This window comes from Sus scrofa, chromosome 13 (assembly GCF_000003025.6).
Source record: "Sus scrofa isolate TJ Tabasco breed Duroc chromosome 13, Sscrofa11.1, whole genome shotgun sequence".
Lineage (NCBI taxonomy): Eukaryota > Metazoa > Chordata > Mammalia > Artiodactyla > Suidae > Sus > Sus scrofa.
In genome coordinates, this window is record NC_010455.5 from 38,318,891 (window position 1) to 38,332,867 (window position 13,977).

Genomic DNA, 13,977 nt, shown 5'->3' on the forward strand with positions numbered 1-13,977 from the left:
GGTTCGATCCCTGGTCTTGCTCAGTGGGTTAAGGATCTGGCATTGCTATGAGCTGTGGTGTAGGTCACAGATGTGGCTTGGATCTGGTATTGCTGTGGCTCTGGCGTAGGCCAGCAGCTGTAGCTCCGATTCGACCCCTAGCCTGGGAACCTCCATATGCTGTGACTGTGGCCCTGAAAAGACAAATAAAAAAAAAAAAAAAAAGAAGAAGAAGAAGAAGACAAAGCCCTGAATAGCTGCTGTTCCAAAGATAATGTGGAAACATATGGAACATACCCGAACCCTGCTTTCAGCCTAGAGCCTGGTGTCCACCTAGAGTCCAACCTTGCCCAGCTAAGCCACAGTCAGTATAAATATGGAAGGGAGAGTTAAATGCTTGTCCTTTTAAGCTAGTAAGTTTTGGGATGGCTTGTTAGTATTACCGCAGCAATAGCCGCCTAATACATAGGGGCTCAGTTTATGATAAATTTTCATGGTCAAGTAAGTATGGGAAATTGCTGAGTTAGGTAAATTTAATAAATATTTTTAACTGCAGGAGTTGGAGCATTTCACACACTGATATGTTGTATTGGTCTTCTAGGGCTTCCAAACAAAGTATCACAAACTGGGTGATTTAAACAGCAGAAATTTACTGTCTTGCAGTTCTGGAGGCTAGAAGTTCAAGATCAAGGTGTCAGCAGGGTTGTTCCTTCTCAGAACTGTAAGGCAGGGATCTGTTCCTTGTGGCTTATAGATGGCACCTTCACCCTGTCTCTTTTTATAGTCTTCTCTCTGAGCATGTCTATGTCTGGGACCAAATTTCCCTTTTCAATAAGGACACCAGTCATATTGGATTAGGACCCACCTTCATTTTAACTCTTTTTTCAATTAAAAGTATTTATTTTTAAATTAAAAAGGGGAAGGGAGTAACACAAAGGCAACTTTTGGTATCTTCTTTTCAGGCCATCACCCCATGTGCTTCTGAACTTTCATTTTAACATGATTACTTCTTTAAAGACCTTATCTCCAGGAGTTCTCATTGTGGCTCAGCAGTAACAAACTGGACTAGTATCATTAGGACGAGGGTTTGATCCCTGGACTCGCTCAGTGGGTTATAGATCTGGCACTACCATGAGGTGTGGTGCAGGTCACAGGTGCAGCTCAGATCCCATGTTGCTGTGACTATGGGTTAGGCCAGCAGCTGTAGTTCTAATTCAATCCCTAGCCCTGGAATTTCCATATGACACAGGCATGGCCCTAAAAAGCAAAAAAGAGAGAGAGAGCTTATCTCCAAATAAAGTCACATTTTGAGATACTGGGGGTTAAGACCCCAACATATCTTTTTATGGGGGGGACACAATTCAACCCATAACATATAACATTATTAATTTCTAGGAGTACGTTGTATCTTAAGTTCAACAGAAAATCCCCTTTGGAATGTGTCATTCCCTGGACACATTTTGGAAACCTGGCTCTGGGGAATCCATGGATCTTAGAGTAGACTTAGAGTAGTAGAAGGAATGGTATCTGAAAAAGACAGTTAAGACAGGTCTGAGCAGTGAATATATTTTAAGTCCTACCACAAACCTGATGGGACTCAATACTCCAGGGATGAGCCCTTGAGTGTACACTCCGTGCTCAAGGTGACTGCATCTGCATTTAACTTCAATGGACATCCCTTCACAATGCAGCTACCTCACCACTTTCTCAACAGGAGGTAGAATTAATTTAACCACCCCCCTGCAATGGCACAATTCGTCTTAAGTGGACCCTCACAATGAAACTAATATTTTAGAACAGAGTTGAATAACCTCTGTTGAAATGGCCTTGCAGTTATATAAATAAAAGAAAAAAATAATAAAGGAAACATATAAATGTGATCCATGTTGACCTTTCCAAGTTACAGACTCAAAATGAGAATCAATAAATCATATGTGAAACCAGCTAAAAAAAAAAAAAACCTCATCAAATACCTATAGTAATACTGATTTAGAGTAGATTATCTTCTATTGTGTTAAGGCAGAAATAGAAATTGTCATATAACCATTGCTTAAAAGCCGTAACACTCCCCAGACAGGTTTACTTACACTTCTTAGGTTACATTTCCCAATGACCTTGTCCCACTTCTGCACACACGAGATGGGTAAATATTAGATCTAGTACAATCTCCCAGAGAGCGATGCTATTTATATTCATGCAGATCCTTGACTAGCCATGCACAAATTTGGAAAATGTCTAAAAAATGTACACCTAATTTAGCAAAAATAATCCATTAAAATGCAAAGTTAATAATTGCATACAAAATCCAGGAATATGAAAGGTTGATAACATATCTGCACAGAACCATAAGCTATAAGTCCTTATGAACTTTCTGAAAATGCACTCTTTACCATGTTTTCTCTCTTTGACCTCTATCATAGGTGTAAACAGAATGGAGCTGCAAAGAAAAGACAACTATATAATCTTTTAGAGAAAAATGGATCACTTTACTTCCCCATAAGTGGTTTCATTCTCTTGCCCCCAACATTCACCTTAACACCACAGGCCACTAAAACAATAAGGGGACTACCTCATGTAGCAGCAGAACATCCATTCTAAATCTTTTCTCCTCATCTCTCCTCAAATCAGTCTACAAGTATGACATTGAGAGCATAAGACTCTACCATACCCTCCCTCTATTCAAGAAAATATGTCATGAAGCAAAATGCACAAATGATCACATAAGAATAGAATAACTGCATCCATGTACTCTGGTTTCTACAAACAAGCCAAGGATTCCGAATATCAGTACCACAACTCTTAGTCTCCCAATGTATTTCTATATATGCAGACCTGTATGACTGAGAAGTAGGGCCATGAAGAGAACCTAAGGAGTATGAACTTAGGGGTCTGAGGTGGAATATCCATTCAGGAACCTGACTCTACCTTTCACACATAAGAAATTTGGTCACAGTCACCTACCCATTAGCTCTAAGGTTTCTACTTTCTATAACACCATCCTCTCTCAGATCTAGAGCTGGGTTCAGCTCCCTCTGACAGAACCACAAGGACTTCAAAATATACTGCAAAGGAATTGATGAGTGGGTGCCATCCATAGCCCTGCACGTATGGGTGAAAAGACAGTGCTAGTGATAATTACATTCACAGCAGTATGAACTTCATACATAAGATCATCTAAGTTTCTTCACTTCTACCCTATAGTGGACCAGCTGCCCATTTCTATTCATATAGGACAATTCAAATTATTTTAGATCACCTGGACTTGGGTTAGTAAAATTCTAGTAATTCAAATACCCCCTGGTGAAACCATATTTGTAGATGCAGTCTCTGGTTGTTGTGGATAAGAAACTACAATCAAAGGTTCTTTATCTCTTTTACATTCTTGTCTTCCATATAGAAAAGGTTTCTGTAATATTTCCTCTAAAGGGAAAATACAGTAAGTTATGGTAAATGGTAAATGATAGAAACCCAAAACAGCCATTTCTGGGGAAAAGAAATAAAGTCTGAATTAATAATAAAAATCCTAATGAAACTTAATTACATTCTTAATCATTCTATCAAAACTAGTCATTTTTTTCATCTGACATATGAAGTATGATCTTCCTATTACACAAAGATTCTATTCACAGCTCAGTGATCCTATAAGGAGGTGCTAAGCATAAAGTTAAGATCTTAAGATGGTGGCATAAAATAAAACAAAGCCTTAAAGCCCAGCTCTGTCACTTAATAGCTGTGTGAACTTGGGTGAGCTGCTTATTCTCTCTACATTTATTTTTAATCTGCAAAATGAGAAGTCTAGCACCTACCTCAGATGATTGATGCAAACACTAAATAAGATAAAGTACAAAAAACTCTCAGCACAATGCCAAGTACATAGTAAGCCCCCAACAGTTGCCTATGGTAGCCGTAGCAGTAATAAAAGAAAGGGCATCAAAGGAGAAGTCTGGATTGTTCCCCAAACTGTATTTCATCTAGCTCCACTTTTTGACAAATATAAAAACCCCACTGGTAGAAATGTCTAGTGATTCTCCTCTCCTTTCTGGAAAGAGAAGAGGACAACACCTCACACCCCCTTGCAATTGTGTCACTTCCAGAACAAGGAATTGAGGAGACAATATGCCAATTTAAGGTACTCTCTTCCTCTGCTGTAGCAACTCTTAAAAGCCATGTGCCAAGATGCTGAAAGCCTGGGTTCTAAGACACTGCCTGGAGGAGAGCTGCCCTGGAGAGTCACTTGGACCTGCATCATACTTCAGGTGAATAGAAAATAAATCTCTGATGTGTTAAGCCACTGAGATTTGAGGTCTGATGATTACTGCTGCAGGATTTACCCTATTCAGACCAGCAGGTATTCATATACTCCTAAAAGGGATCCTGACACACTTCCAAGGAGGGCCACTTCAATTAAACCTGCTTTTTATCAATCTTTATAGTCTGTACTTTGTAATACTATCTCATATTTCAAGTAAATTGACTTTTCAAAATCACCATGCTTCTTCTTCCTTTTATATTTTTAAACAACAAAAAAAGAAAATAATTACAGTTTACTTCTATTTAATACACAGACTAATATACTAGGGCTTTCACTGGGCCATACTTTGCAGTCATGTCACCCACAGTAACCAAGGTAACCTGCAGTCACAGTAAGTTTCAGAACAAGAAAGAGGTAATAGAAGCACCCTCAAATACTGACTTGCTTCTAGCTTAAGGTAACATGGGATAGTTAAACAGAGTTATAGATAATACCTGCTTTAAACTGAACTATGCCTTACAAAATACACAAGGGGCTTAAAATGTTTTTATTAAAAGCAAAAAGGTTTTGTGTGTCCTTAAAATTTATCTCAATTGGAGTTCCTGTTATGGCTCAGCGGAAATGAATCTGACCAGCATCCATAAGGACACAGGTTCAATCCCTGGCCTCGCTCAGTGGCTTAAGGATTTGGCATTGCCTCAAGCTGTGGTGTAGGTTGCAGATGCAGCTTGGATCTGGCATTGCTGTGGCTGAGGCGTAGGCCAGCAGCAATAGCCCAGATTCAATCCCTAGCCTAGGAATCTCCAGGTGCGGCCCTAAAAAAAAAAAAAAAAAAAAAAAAAAAAAAAATTCACCTCAATAAATTATTTAGTTTGTTTTGTCTCTTCCACATTTAATTATTTGTGAATATCACAGAAGACACATAACATATTGGCACAGTAATATATCATGTAATTTATAAATAAATATACATGTATAAGTAGGGATCTGTGCTTTAACAAAATTTAATGATAGAGGAGTTCCCATCATGGCGCAGTGGTTAACGAATCTGACTAGGAATCATGAGGTTTCAGGTTCGATCCCTGGCCTCGCTCAGTGGGTTAAGAATCTGGCATTGCCATGAGCTGTGGTGTAGGTCACAGACATGGCTTGGATCCCAAGTTGCTAGGGCTCTGGAGTAGGTCGGTGGCTGTAGCTCCAATTAGACCCCTAGCCCAGGAATCTCCATGTGCCGCAGGAGCGGCCCTAGAAAAGACAAAAAAAAAAAAAATTAATGATAAAACCATAAGAAAAAACTAAGTTGGAGCTGACAGTTTTTAAAACGGCTTCCAAACTTTTTGTCACTACTTACATCATTCCTAAACTGCTTTAACTATTTTCTTTAAAAAAATAAAAAAGGAAGAAAATCAGTACAGAACTGGGGAAATGCACGCAGTAATAACGGGACTTCGTAAAACAGTAAACTCAGAAAAAAGTGGAAATGATAGTGAAGGGCATTAATTTGATTTAGAAATGAAGAACAAAGCTTTTTGTTCCCACCAAAAATCACCTTTCCACATCTGAAAACCAGCAAAGGCTCTGTCAGATAATCAAAGGGATAAGGTGATTGCTCTCCACAAACAGAGAATAAAGAGCAGATTCTCAAACAGATCAGAAATGCTTCTACAGGCACTTGGACTCTGAAGGGGTGGGAGCCAGAGAAACAGAGAGGAGGTTGGCAGATGACCCCAAGAAAGGCAGAAAGCTTCATTAGGCCAACTAGAGCATCATCAAGACCAACTATTGGAGAATCAGTAGTTCAGCCAAGTTAGAATTATCTCCTATTTCTACAGAAAGTTAAATGATACCTGGGCTATTTTTTCAGCCAAATTGCACAACATTCTCTACTCCCAATCTCTTAGCATTTATCTCCTGCTAATAAAAGCTGAAGCTGGAACTTAAACCCAGGCATATCTTACTCCAAAGCCCTTCTGGACAGCAGCATATAAGCAAAATTCACAGAATAGACAGGATTTGAAAATAGAGACTTGCTGGGACTGAAGAGAAAGTGGTAGATGAGAGGGGTTGCTGAGGAGGCCACTAGTGGAAGGGAAAAGAAAGGAATGGAGGTGGGAAAACTTAAGTATGTGCAGGAATTACCAAGTGGTAGTGCAGGTAGCATAGGAGATGTGGAAGGAGATAAGACTGGGAAGGCTGGTTCAGGCATTCTAGTAGAAGGTGCTGTAGGCTCAGCCAAAGGCAGACTTCATTTTGGCAGCAATGAGTAATTATTTTGGGCTTTAAAGGAGGTGAATGGCATAACAGCACATAGACACTGGGAAACTAACCTTGGTATGACATGAAAGATAGATCAAAGAAGAGTAATAAGTTTCCCTGAACATAGTAGATGCTGAATTAATATTGAATGGATAGGAGTTCCCGTTGTGACTCAGTGGTAACAAACCTAATATCCATGAGGACGTGGTTTCAATCTCTGGCCTTACTCAGTGGTTAAGGATCCAGCATTGCCATGAGCTGCAGTGTAGGCTGCACACAGCTCAGATCTGGAGTTGCTGGGGCTGTGGCATAGGCCAGCAGCTTCAGCTCCAATTCAACTTCTAGCCTGGGAACCACCGTATGCCATGGGTGCAGCCCTAAAAAAAAAAAAGAAAAGAAAAAAAGAAAAAAGAAAGAAATATATATATATATTTCGAATGGATAAAGGTAGAAAAACCAGGTAAAATTCATTGTGTTTCTCTAACATAATATCAAATCCATCCCATCGAATATCATCTAATATTGTTTAGTGTGCTATTTAATGAACAAATTTTCTTCATTCTAGAAGAAAATAATGTTGCTGCTGCTTCAAAAAAATCAATTCACCAGTCAAATGCGGCCCTCTAAATGTTGCTATTAAAGTGTCTACTCTTGCAAAAATTAACGTTTTCCTCTTCGGAGGTACATCTGAGCTATTCTTGTGATTACTGAAAAAGAAAACAAAATTAACCAAGTTTAAAAGTTAGCCAATGAGGAATGATTCCTCTGTCTTCTGTAACACTGTGAAAGGTTATTGGATAATAAGGAGATGACAAACTGTAACCTTATATTTCCTATGCCTTCTTGTAGTTTCCAAGTCAAACACATACTGAGCCATAGCTTTCTTGATGATGTCAAACTTTCTTCTGCACAGGCATGGTACCATCTGCAAAGCATCAATGACTGAGTGAGAAGCCAAGGCTAAAAAACACCAAGATGAGTCATAACCTACCTGATTTTCTTCATGGGAAACCCTCATCTGCTCCTTAAGGACAGACATCCGGGCTGCCTCTTCTTTCCTCAAGACTCTCTCCTTCTTGAGCTCGGGACTCCAGAAGGTCTTGATACTGTTCATGGAAGATCCCAACTTGCTGTCCTTGATGTCAAGCTCTTTCCGGAGGAGGTCATTCTCTCTCTGAAGTTCCTTGAGCTGGGCCTGAAGATCTAACATTGTGCTATCCCTTACCTGCCTCAACATGGAGGGGACCTGGTGGTGGTGATGATGGGATGAGCTAGTCAGACCACCATGTTGATCTGTATATGAGAGGACATCTGTGTGGGAAAGCCCAGCAGAAGCAATATTGGGACTACTCCCCATAGCTGTGACTCGGCCTCCATACACGGCTCGATTTGTGGCCCTTCCCAGAGTCATAGTACCCTTCGGGTAAGTTGTTGAAGCTACCCCTTCATGATCACTCAGATACATGGGTCCAGATGTAGCATAGGCTGCATTAAGGGACTGGATATTCTCCATGGACAGAGTCTTGCCTGTTCCTCCACCTCCGCCACTACTTGTTCTTCGGTGGCCCAAACGGGGAGACCTTGGCAAACGAGGAGATCTGGAAGGACTACCTTCCAAATTGGTGATTGTTCTTGCACTTCCATACATTTTTCTTCTATTATGAGGTGCTACAGAAGAGAAGGAATGCTATACTAAAGTGGAGATTAAGCCAATATTTCCACTGTTGGCCAGAATTTTTACTGCATTCTTTTCAGTCTGTACCAGAAAATGCATCCAATCAGAAATCTGAAAAATGAGAGAAAAAAAAGATAATAAAAAACAAATTTCTTTAGAATTTTGACTCTAATTTCATTATGTTTTAAAAAAATATAGAGATGATAGATCAGTGATGATAATGATAAGTAGTCACACTTATGCTTATCTAAAAAGAAAAGTGACCCTAAACTTTACTTATTACATGTAAAATGTTTGTAAATATCCCCCACCCTGATCCCTAGCAAGGTCAAAAGTTCTGAGTGAAAAAGAAGCTCCTTTATCCTTAGGAAAATGAAGGCTCTGCCTTTCAGTATGTGTTAAAAGACTGCTGGGACTTCCAAAAAATCCACCATAGGATTCTTTAATCATAGATGCCTTAGCTATGAAATACTCCATCCTAGGGACATGACCCCCACTCACAAGTGGCTTGATAGTAACTCTGAGAAGCTGTTGCTTCCCAGGATGTCAAATGATAGTCAAGCAGTTGTTAACCTCTCTGTCCTGTACCCATTACAGACATCACTAATTCATCACAGGCTTCTCTGCCACTAAATTCAGAACTCTTTTCAATACAACACTATAGGTGGTTTACCAATCAACAAGATACATGTGTTGGAACCTATTGGCCATCTTGGAGCTAGAAGAAAAGAGGTGGCTCAACCAACAAGTCTCCTATACATACAGCTGGATTCTAAATACTACCACCAGAGAAAATCATGGTCCTGTCTCTTTCCCCTTTCATGTTTCAGGCTAGTGGGTTTTTGTTGTTGTTGTTGTTGTTGTTGTTGTTGTTGTTTTCAGGTTAGTGTGTTGAAAATTCCTTTCCATTTTGGTTGACCTAAAAATTCACATCAGGGGTTCCCACTATGGATCAATGGGATCAGCAGTGTGTCTGGAGCAGTGGGACACAGATTTAATACCCGGCCTGGCACAGTGGGTTAAGAATCAGATGTTGCCTCAGCTGTGCTGAACGCCACAACTGATTTGACCCCTAGCCCTGGACCTCCATTTGCTGTGTAGTGGCCAAAAAAGAAAAAAAGAAATAAAAATTATATTAACCACTCTACAACTGTACAGAAATGGCACAGGGAAATAATATACCATGTTAGAGTTCCTGGTCCCACAGCCCCGAGAGAAAAGCTCCCTGTCTTGGTTTTTCAAGTAGTTTGGTACAGATTTTACGTAGCCATGGCTACAGGATTGTGATAACCCCTTCAGCGTAAGGATCCAAATGGCCCTAATGGGATGCAACATGGCCTCTTCCTCTTTCTCTTAGGGTATGTTTAGTGTTCTTTCCTTTTCTTCAGCTGTTAGACACTAAGACCACAGGGATTTTGGAGGAGGGCAAACTGACATTCAAATATCCATTCTAATACTGACAAGTCGAGTGACCCTAGGCAAATATTTAACTGTTAGGAGCTTCCTTTCTCCAAACAACAAAATGTAGGTAAAATCATCTAACTCATAGTATTATGAGAAATAGGTATGATGACGTTTTCTAAAATACCCAGTTTGATATCTAGCACAGAAGAGTGAATACTTTTGTTGGTAGCGTCAATGAGATAAATGCATTAACAGCATTGTACATCTTTTATTTTTATCTGCCTATTATTCATTCTCCCTCCTCTACCACCCTTTCTGGTAATATTATTTTCCTTACAGAAATTGTTCCCAACTCTTTACCCACAGCTCATTAGGTTTAGGTAAGGCTGATTCCCTCTGCTCCATCCTGAAGGGTACCAGTGATGACAACATGACCCAGGCCTGGCCAGTCATCATATTCCATCCCCTAGACATGACAGCTGATTTAGGGATGGGCATATGAACTACACTGGTCCAGAAACACTCTATGTTGTGACTTTAACTGGAACAACTGGGAAAGGTAAACTCTTTTTCAGCTAGAATTTCTTGCTTTCAGGTGGAGCTTCTGAGTATCATCATGTGGAAAGTGCTTCCCTGAGAGTGAAGCTAATGCAAAGGAAAGAAGAGCCAAACTGAATAGTGTGAAATCAAACTGGGTGATATCACATGATATGCTGGATCCAGCAATCATTGATGCCATATCGATCCCTAGGCCATTTTAACTATATGCCAGGTAGACTGAATACATGCATGTTTCTAATTCTTTACCCTTTCCTGTATCTTGGTCCTTGGCTGTGCCCTCCCAATCTGACTGTGGGTTGAGTCATACGATTTGATTTGGCCAATATTGTGACAGCAAATGTGAAGCAAGCAGAGACCTGAAAGAGCACTTGAGTGTTTACCCTCTTGCTCATTTTCTTCTATCATAGCAATTAGAACAGGCCTAGTCTAGCCTGCTTAAAGAAAAGAAACATAAAATAGAGTAAAAGTGTCCAAGCCAATAGCCAATCTACCCCAAGACATCTAAGCAACCCAACCAAGATCAGCAGAGCTGCCTAGCAAACCAGCAGCTGACCACAGATGCATGAGCAAATCCATCTGAGATCCAGTGAGCCCCATACATGCATGGACTAAATAAATACTTTGAAGTATGTCACTGATGTTTTATGGTTGGCTGTTTTGCAGTATTACTGAGGCAACAGATAACTGATACATTCATCCATAAATTTCCTTTTCTGCTACCTTCAGTTCTAGTTAGGGTATATGTCATTTATGCCCTCTCTAGAGAGTCCTCACATATGTATAAACAAATATTTTTTGTACAGGGTTCTCCTTTCCCTGAAAAATCCCTCCAAAGAATTATACACCTGTTGCTAACTAAGGAATTTAGTTTCAAATATTTATATTATTCAAAGCTTAATTTTGTTGTACGTGAAAATATGCAAAAATCATTTTGTGTCTAACATTTTTGCATGAATAATCTGCTCTGTTAAAAAAAAGGTGCATCAATATTTCCAACAATAGAAATTCGGTTACATGATGAGACAGATAGAAAGTGGAATAATGTGATTATTACATGAATATTTAGTGAAATGGAAAGATGCTCATGACAGACTAGTAGTGTGGGGAGGAAGCAGACTACAAAACATTTTACAGTCAATTCACATTGTAAAACACAAATACATAGACACTAACTTGCAGAGAAGACTGGAACAACACACATCAAAATGTTAACAGTGGTGGGGTTCAAAATGGTTTTGAATTTCTTCCTTTTATTTATTTACATGTTCTAAATTTTCTATAATAAGGATATTCTCCACTGTATTTTTAGTCTTTATTTTATTTATTTCTAGTCTAATCTCTGTTATTTCTTCTTCCTACTAAATTGAGGATTAGCTTGTTCTTCTTTTCTGGATCCTTGAAGTGTAAAAATAGGTTATCTATTTGATACGTTTTGTTTTTTTTTTTTTTAACAGCCATACCTGCAACATATAGAAGTTCCCAGGCTAGAGGTGGAACTGGAGCTGCAGCTGAGGTCTATGCCACAGCCACAGCAACACCAGATCCAAGCTGCTTCTGTGACCTCGCTGATCCTTAACCCACTGAGCGAGACCAGGAATTGAACCTGAATCCTCATGGACATATGTCAGGTCCTTAACCCATGGAGCCACAATGGGAACTCGTTTTTTTTTTAAATAACAGTATTTTATTTTATTTTAATTCTATTTTTGGCCACATCCTCTGCATGCAGAAGTTCCAGTGCCAGCGATGGAATTTGTGTCACAGCAGCAACCAGAGCCAAAGCAGTGAAAATGCCAAATCCTTAATCTGCTGAGACAGCAGGGAACTCCAAGATCTTTCTTTTTTCTTTTTTTTTTTTTTTTTTTTTTTTTTGTCTTTTTGCCAGTTCTTGGGCCGCTCCCTCGGCATATGGAGGTTCCCAGGCTAGGGGTCAAATCGGAGCTGTAGCCACTGGCCTACTCCAGAGCCACAGCAACACGGGATCCGAGCAGCGTCTGTGACCTACACCACAGCTCACGATGACGCCGGATCCTTAACCCACTGAGCAAGGCCAGGGACCAAACCCGCAACCTCATGGTTCCTAGTCAAATTCGTTAACCACAGAACCACGACTGGAACTCGTCTTTTTTTTTTTTAAAGCAGGTGTTTATCACTATCACCTTAAGTAAAAAAAAAAAAAAAATTCTTTCTAGAATTCCAATAGTTAAATGAACTGATCATTTTTGTTATGCTTAGAATCCAGGAATCTAGGTCCTAGCTGAGCCACCACTTACAGTTTCCAAGAAACAGTGATGAAATCCAACTTGTCCTTCTCTCTCCTCTCTTGTGTCTAGGAGGCAGATATTTCTGAGGTCTCTAGCTAGATTTGAGGTTTCAACCTAATTCAATAAAATATATACCTAAACAGGTATTTAGTGCTGCACCTTCAGTGATTTTACCAGCTTAGCTGGCCAAGGCTTTGGAGAACTACAATAACCAACAAACAAAAAGTGGATTTGGGAAGTTCCCATGGAGGCACTGCAGAAACGAACCTCACTAGGATCCATGAAGTTGGGGATTCGATCCCTGGCCTCACTCAGTGGTTTAGGGATCCGGCATTGCTGTGAGCCGTAGTGTGGGTCACAGATGCAGTTTGGATCTGATGTTGCTGTAGCTGTGGCATAGGCCAGCAATTGTAGCTCCAATTTGACCCCCAGTCTGGGAACCTCCAAGTGCGGTGGGTGCAGCACTAAAAAGCAAAAGGCGGGGGGGGCTTGCTCCTTCTGGAAACACAGGTGCAACACACATAACACATAATATACACAGATACATTAACTAGTTTTGGGGGTTTTTTTTGTTTTGTTTTGTTTTTGTCTTTTTGCCTTTTCTAGGGCCGCTCCCACAGCATGTGGAGGTTCCCAGGCTAGGGGTCGAATTGGAGCAGTAGCCACCAGCCTACACCAGAGCCACAGCAACGAGGGATCCGAGCCGCATCTGCAACTTACACCACAGCTCATGGCAATGCCAGATCCTTAACCCACTGAGTAAGGCCAGGGATCGAATCCACAACCTCATGGTTCCTAGTCGTTTGTTTCCGCTGCACCAAGACAGGAACGCCTATATTTACTAGTTTGAAATAATGTTTCTTTACTTAAAAAATGATATATGTTGATAATAGCCCACAATTTTCTTGAATTCTTTTTCTAGGTTTAGTATCAGGTTTATCCTAGTGTCATAGAACAGACTGAGAAGCTTTCCATTTTTCATATGCTCTGAAACATTTAGCATGAGACTTATTTCTGAAACATTTCATAGAATACAACCATAGAATTAAATGGGCTGAGTTGCTGATTATCTTTTCACTTTTTACTGTTTACTGATCTATTCAGTTTTGCTGCCTATTTTGTGCCAATGAGCCTTAAAATGTTTCTTCAGAAAATCTATTCCATTGAGCTTTTTCAGTCTTCCTGATGATGCTCTGTTAACTTTTCCTTCAAATTTTTGAAACCTCTTCCAAATACGTCTCCATCTCATTCCTAACAATGTTCGTATTTTTCTGTTTCTCTAAATGACAGTATGACAAAAGTTTGTCTATTTGTTATTTTTATTTTGGGGTTTTTTGGTTTGTTTTTTCTTTTTTAATTGAATCATGGTTGATTTACAATGTCATGGGGTTTTGTTTGTTTGTTTTTTGTCTTTTTCTAGGGCCACACCCATGGCATATGGAGGTTTCCAGGCTAGGGGTCTCATCGGAGCTGTACCCGCTGGCCTATGCCAGAGCCACAACAATGTGGGATCTTTGACCAACACCACAGCTCACAGCAGCGCCAGATTCCCAACCCACTGAGCAAGGCCAGAGATCGAACCTGCA

General features: G+C 40.0%; 1 protein-coding gene across 22 annotated transcripts in view; it reads right to left on the bottom strand.

Moving 5' to 3' along the window:
• ERC2 (ELKS/RAB6-interacting/CAST family member 2) overlaps positions 1–13,977 on the bottom strand; it is a 979,000-nt gene that overhangs the window by 930,378 nt on the left and 34,645 nt on the right. For all 22 annotated transcript variants that reach the window (XR_002337959.1, XR_002337957.1, XR_002337956.1 and 19 more), the window contains one exon: positions 7,479–8,273. Coding sequence is in view for 16 of the 22 variants with exons in the window: in XM_021070727.1 (XP_020926386.1) it covers positions 7,479–8,135 (657 nt within the window). In the remaining 6 variants the exon portion in view is untranslated. The remainder of the gene's footprint in view (positions 1–7,478; positions 8,274–13,977) is intronic.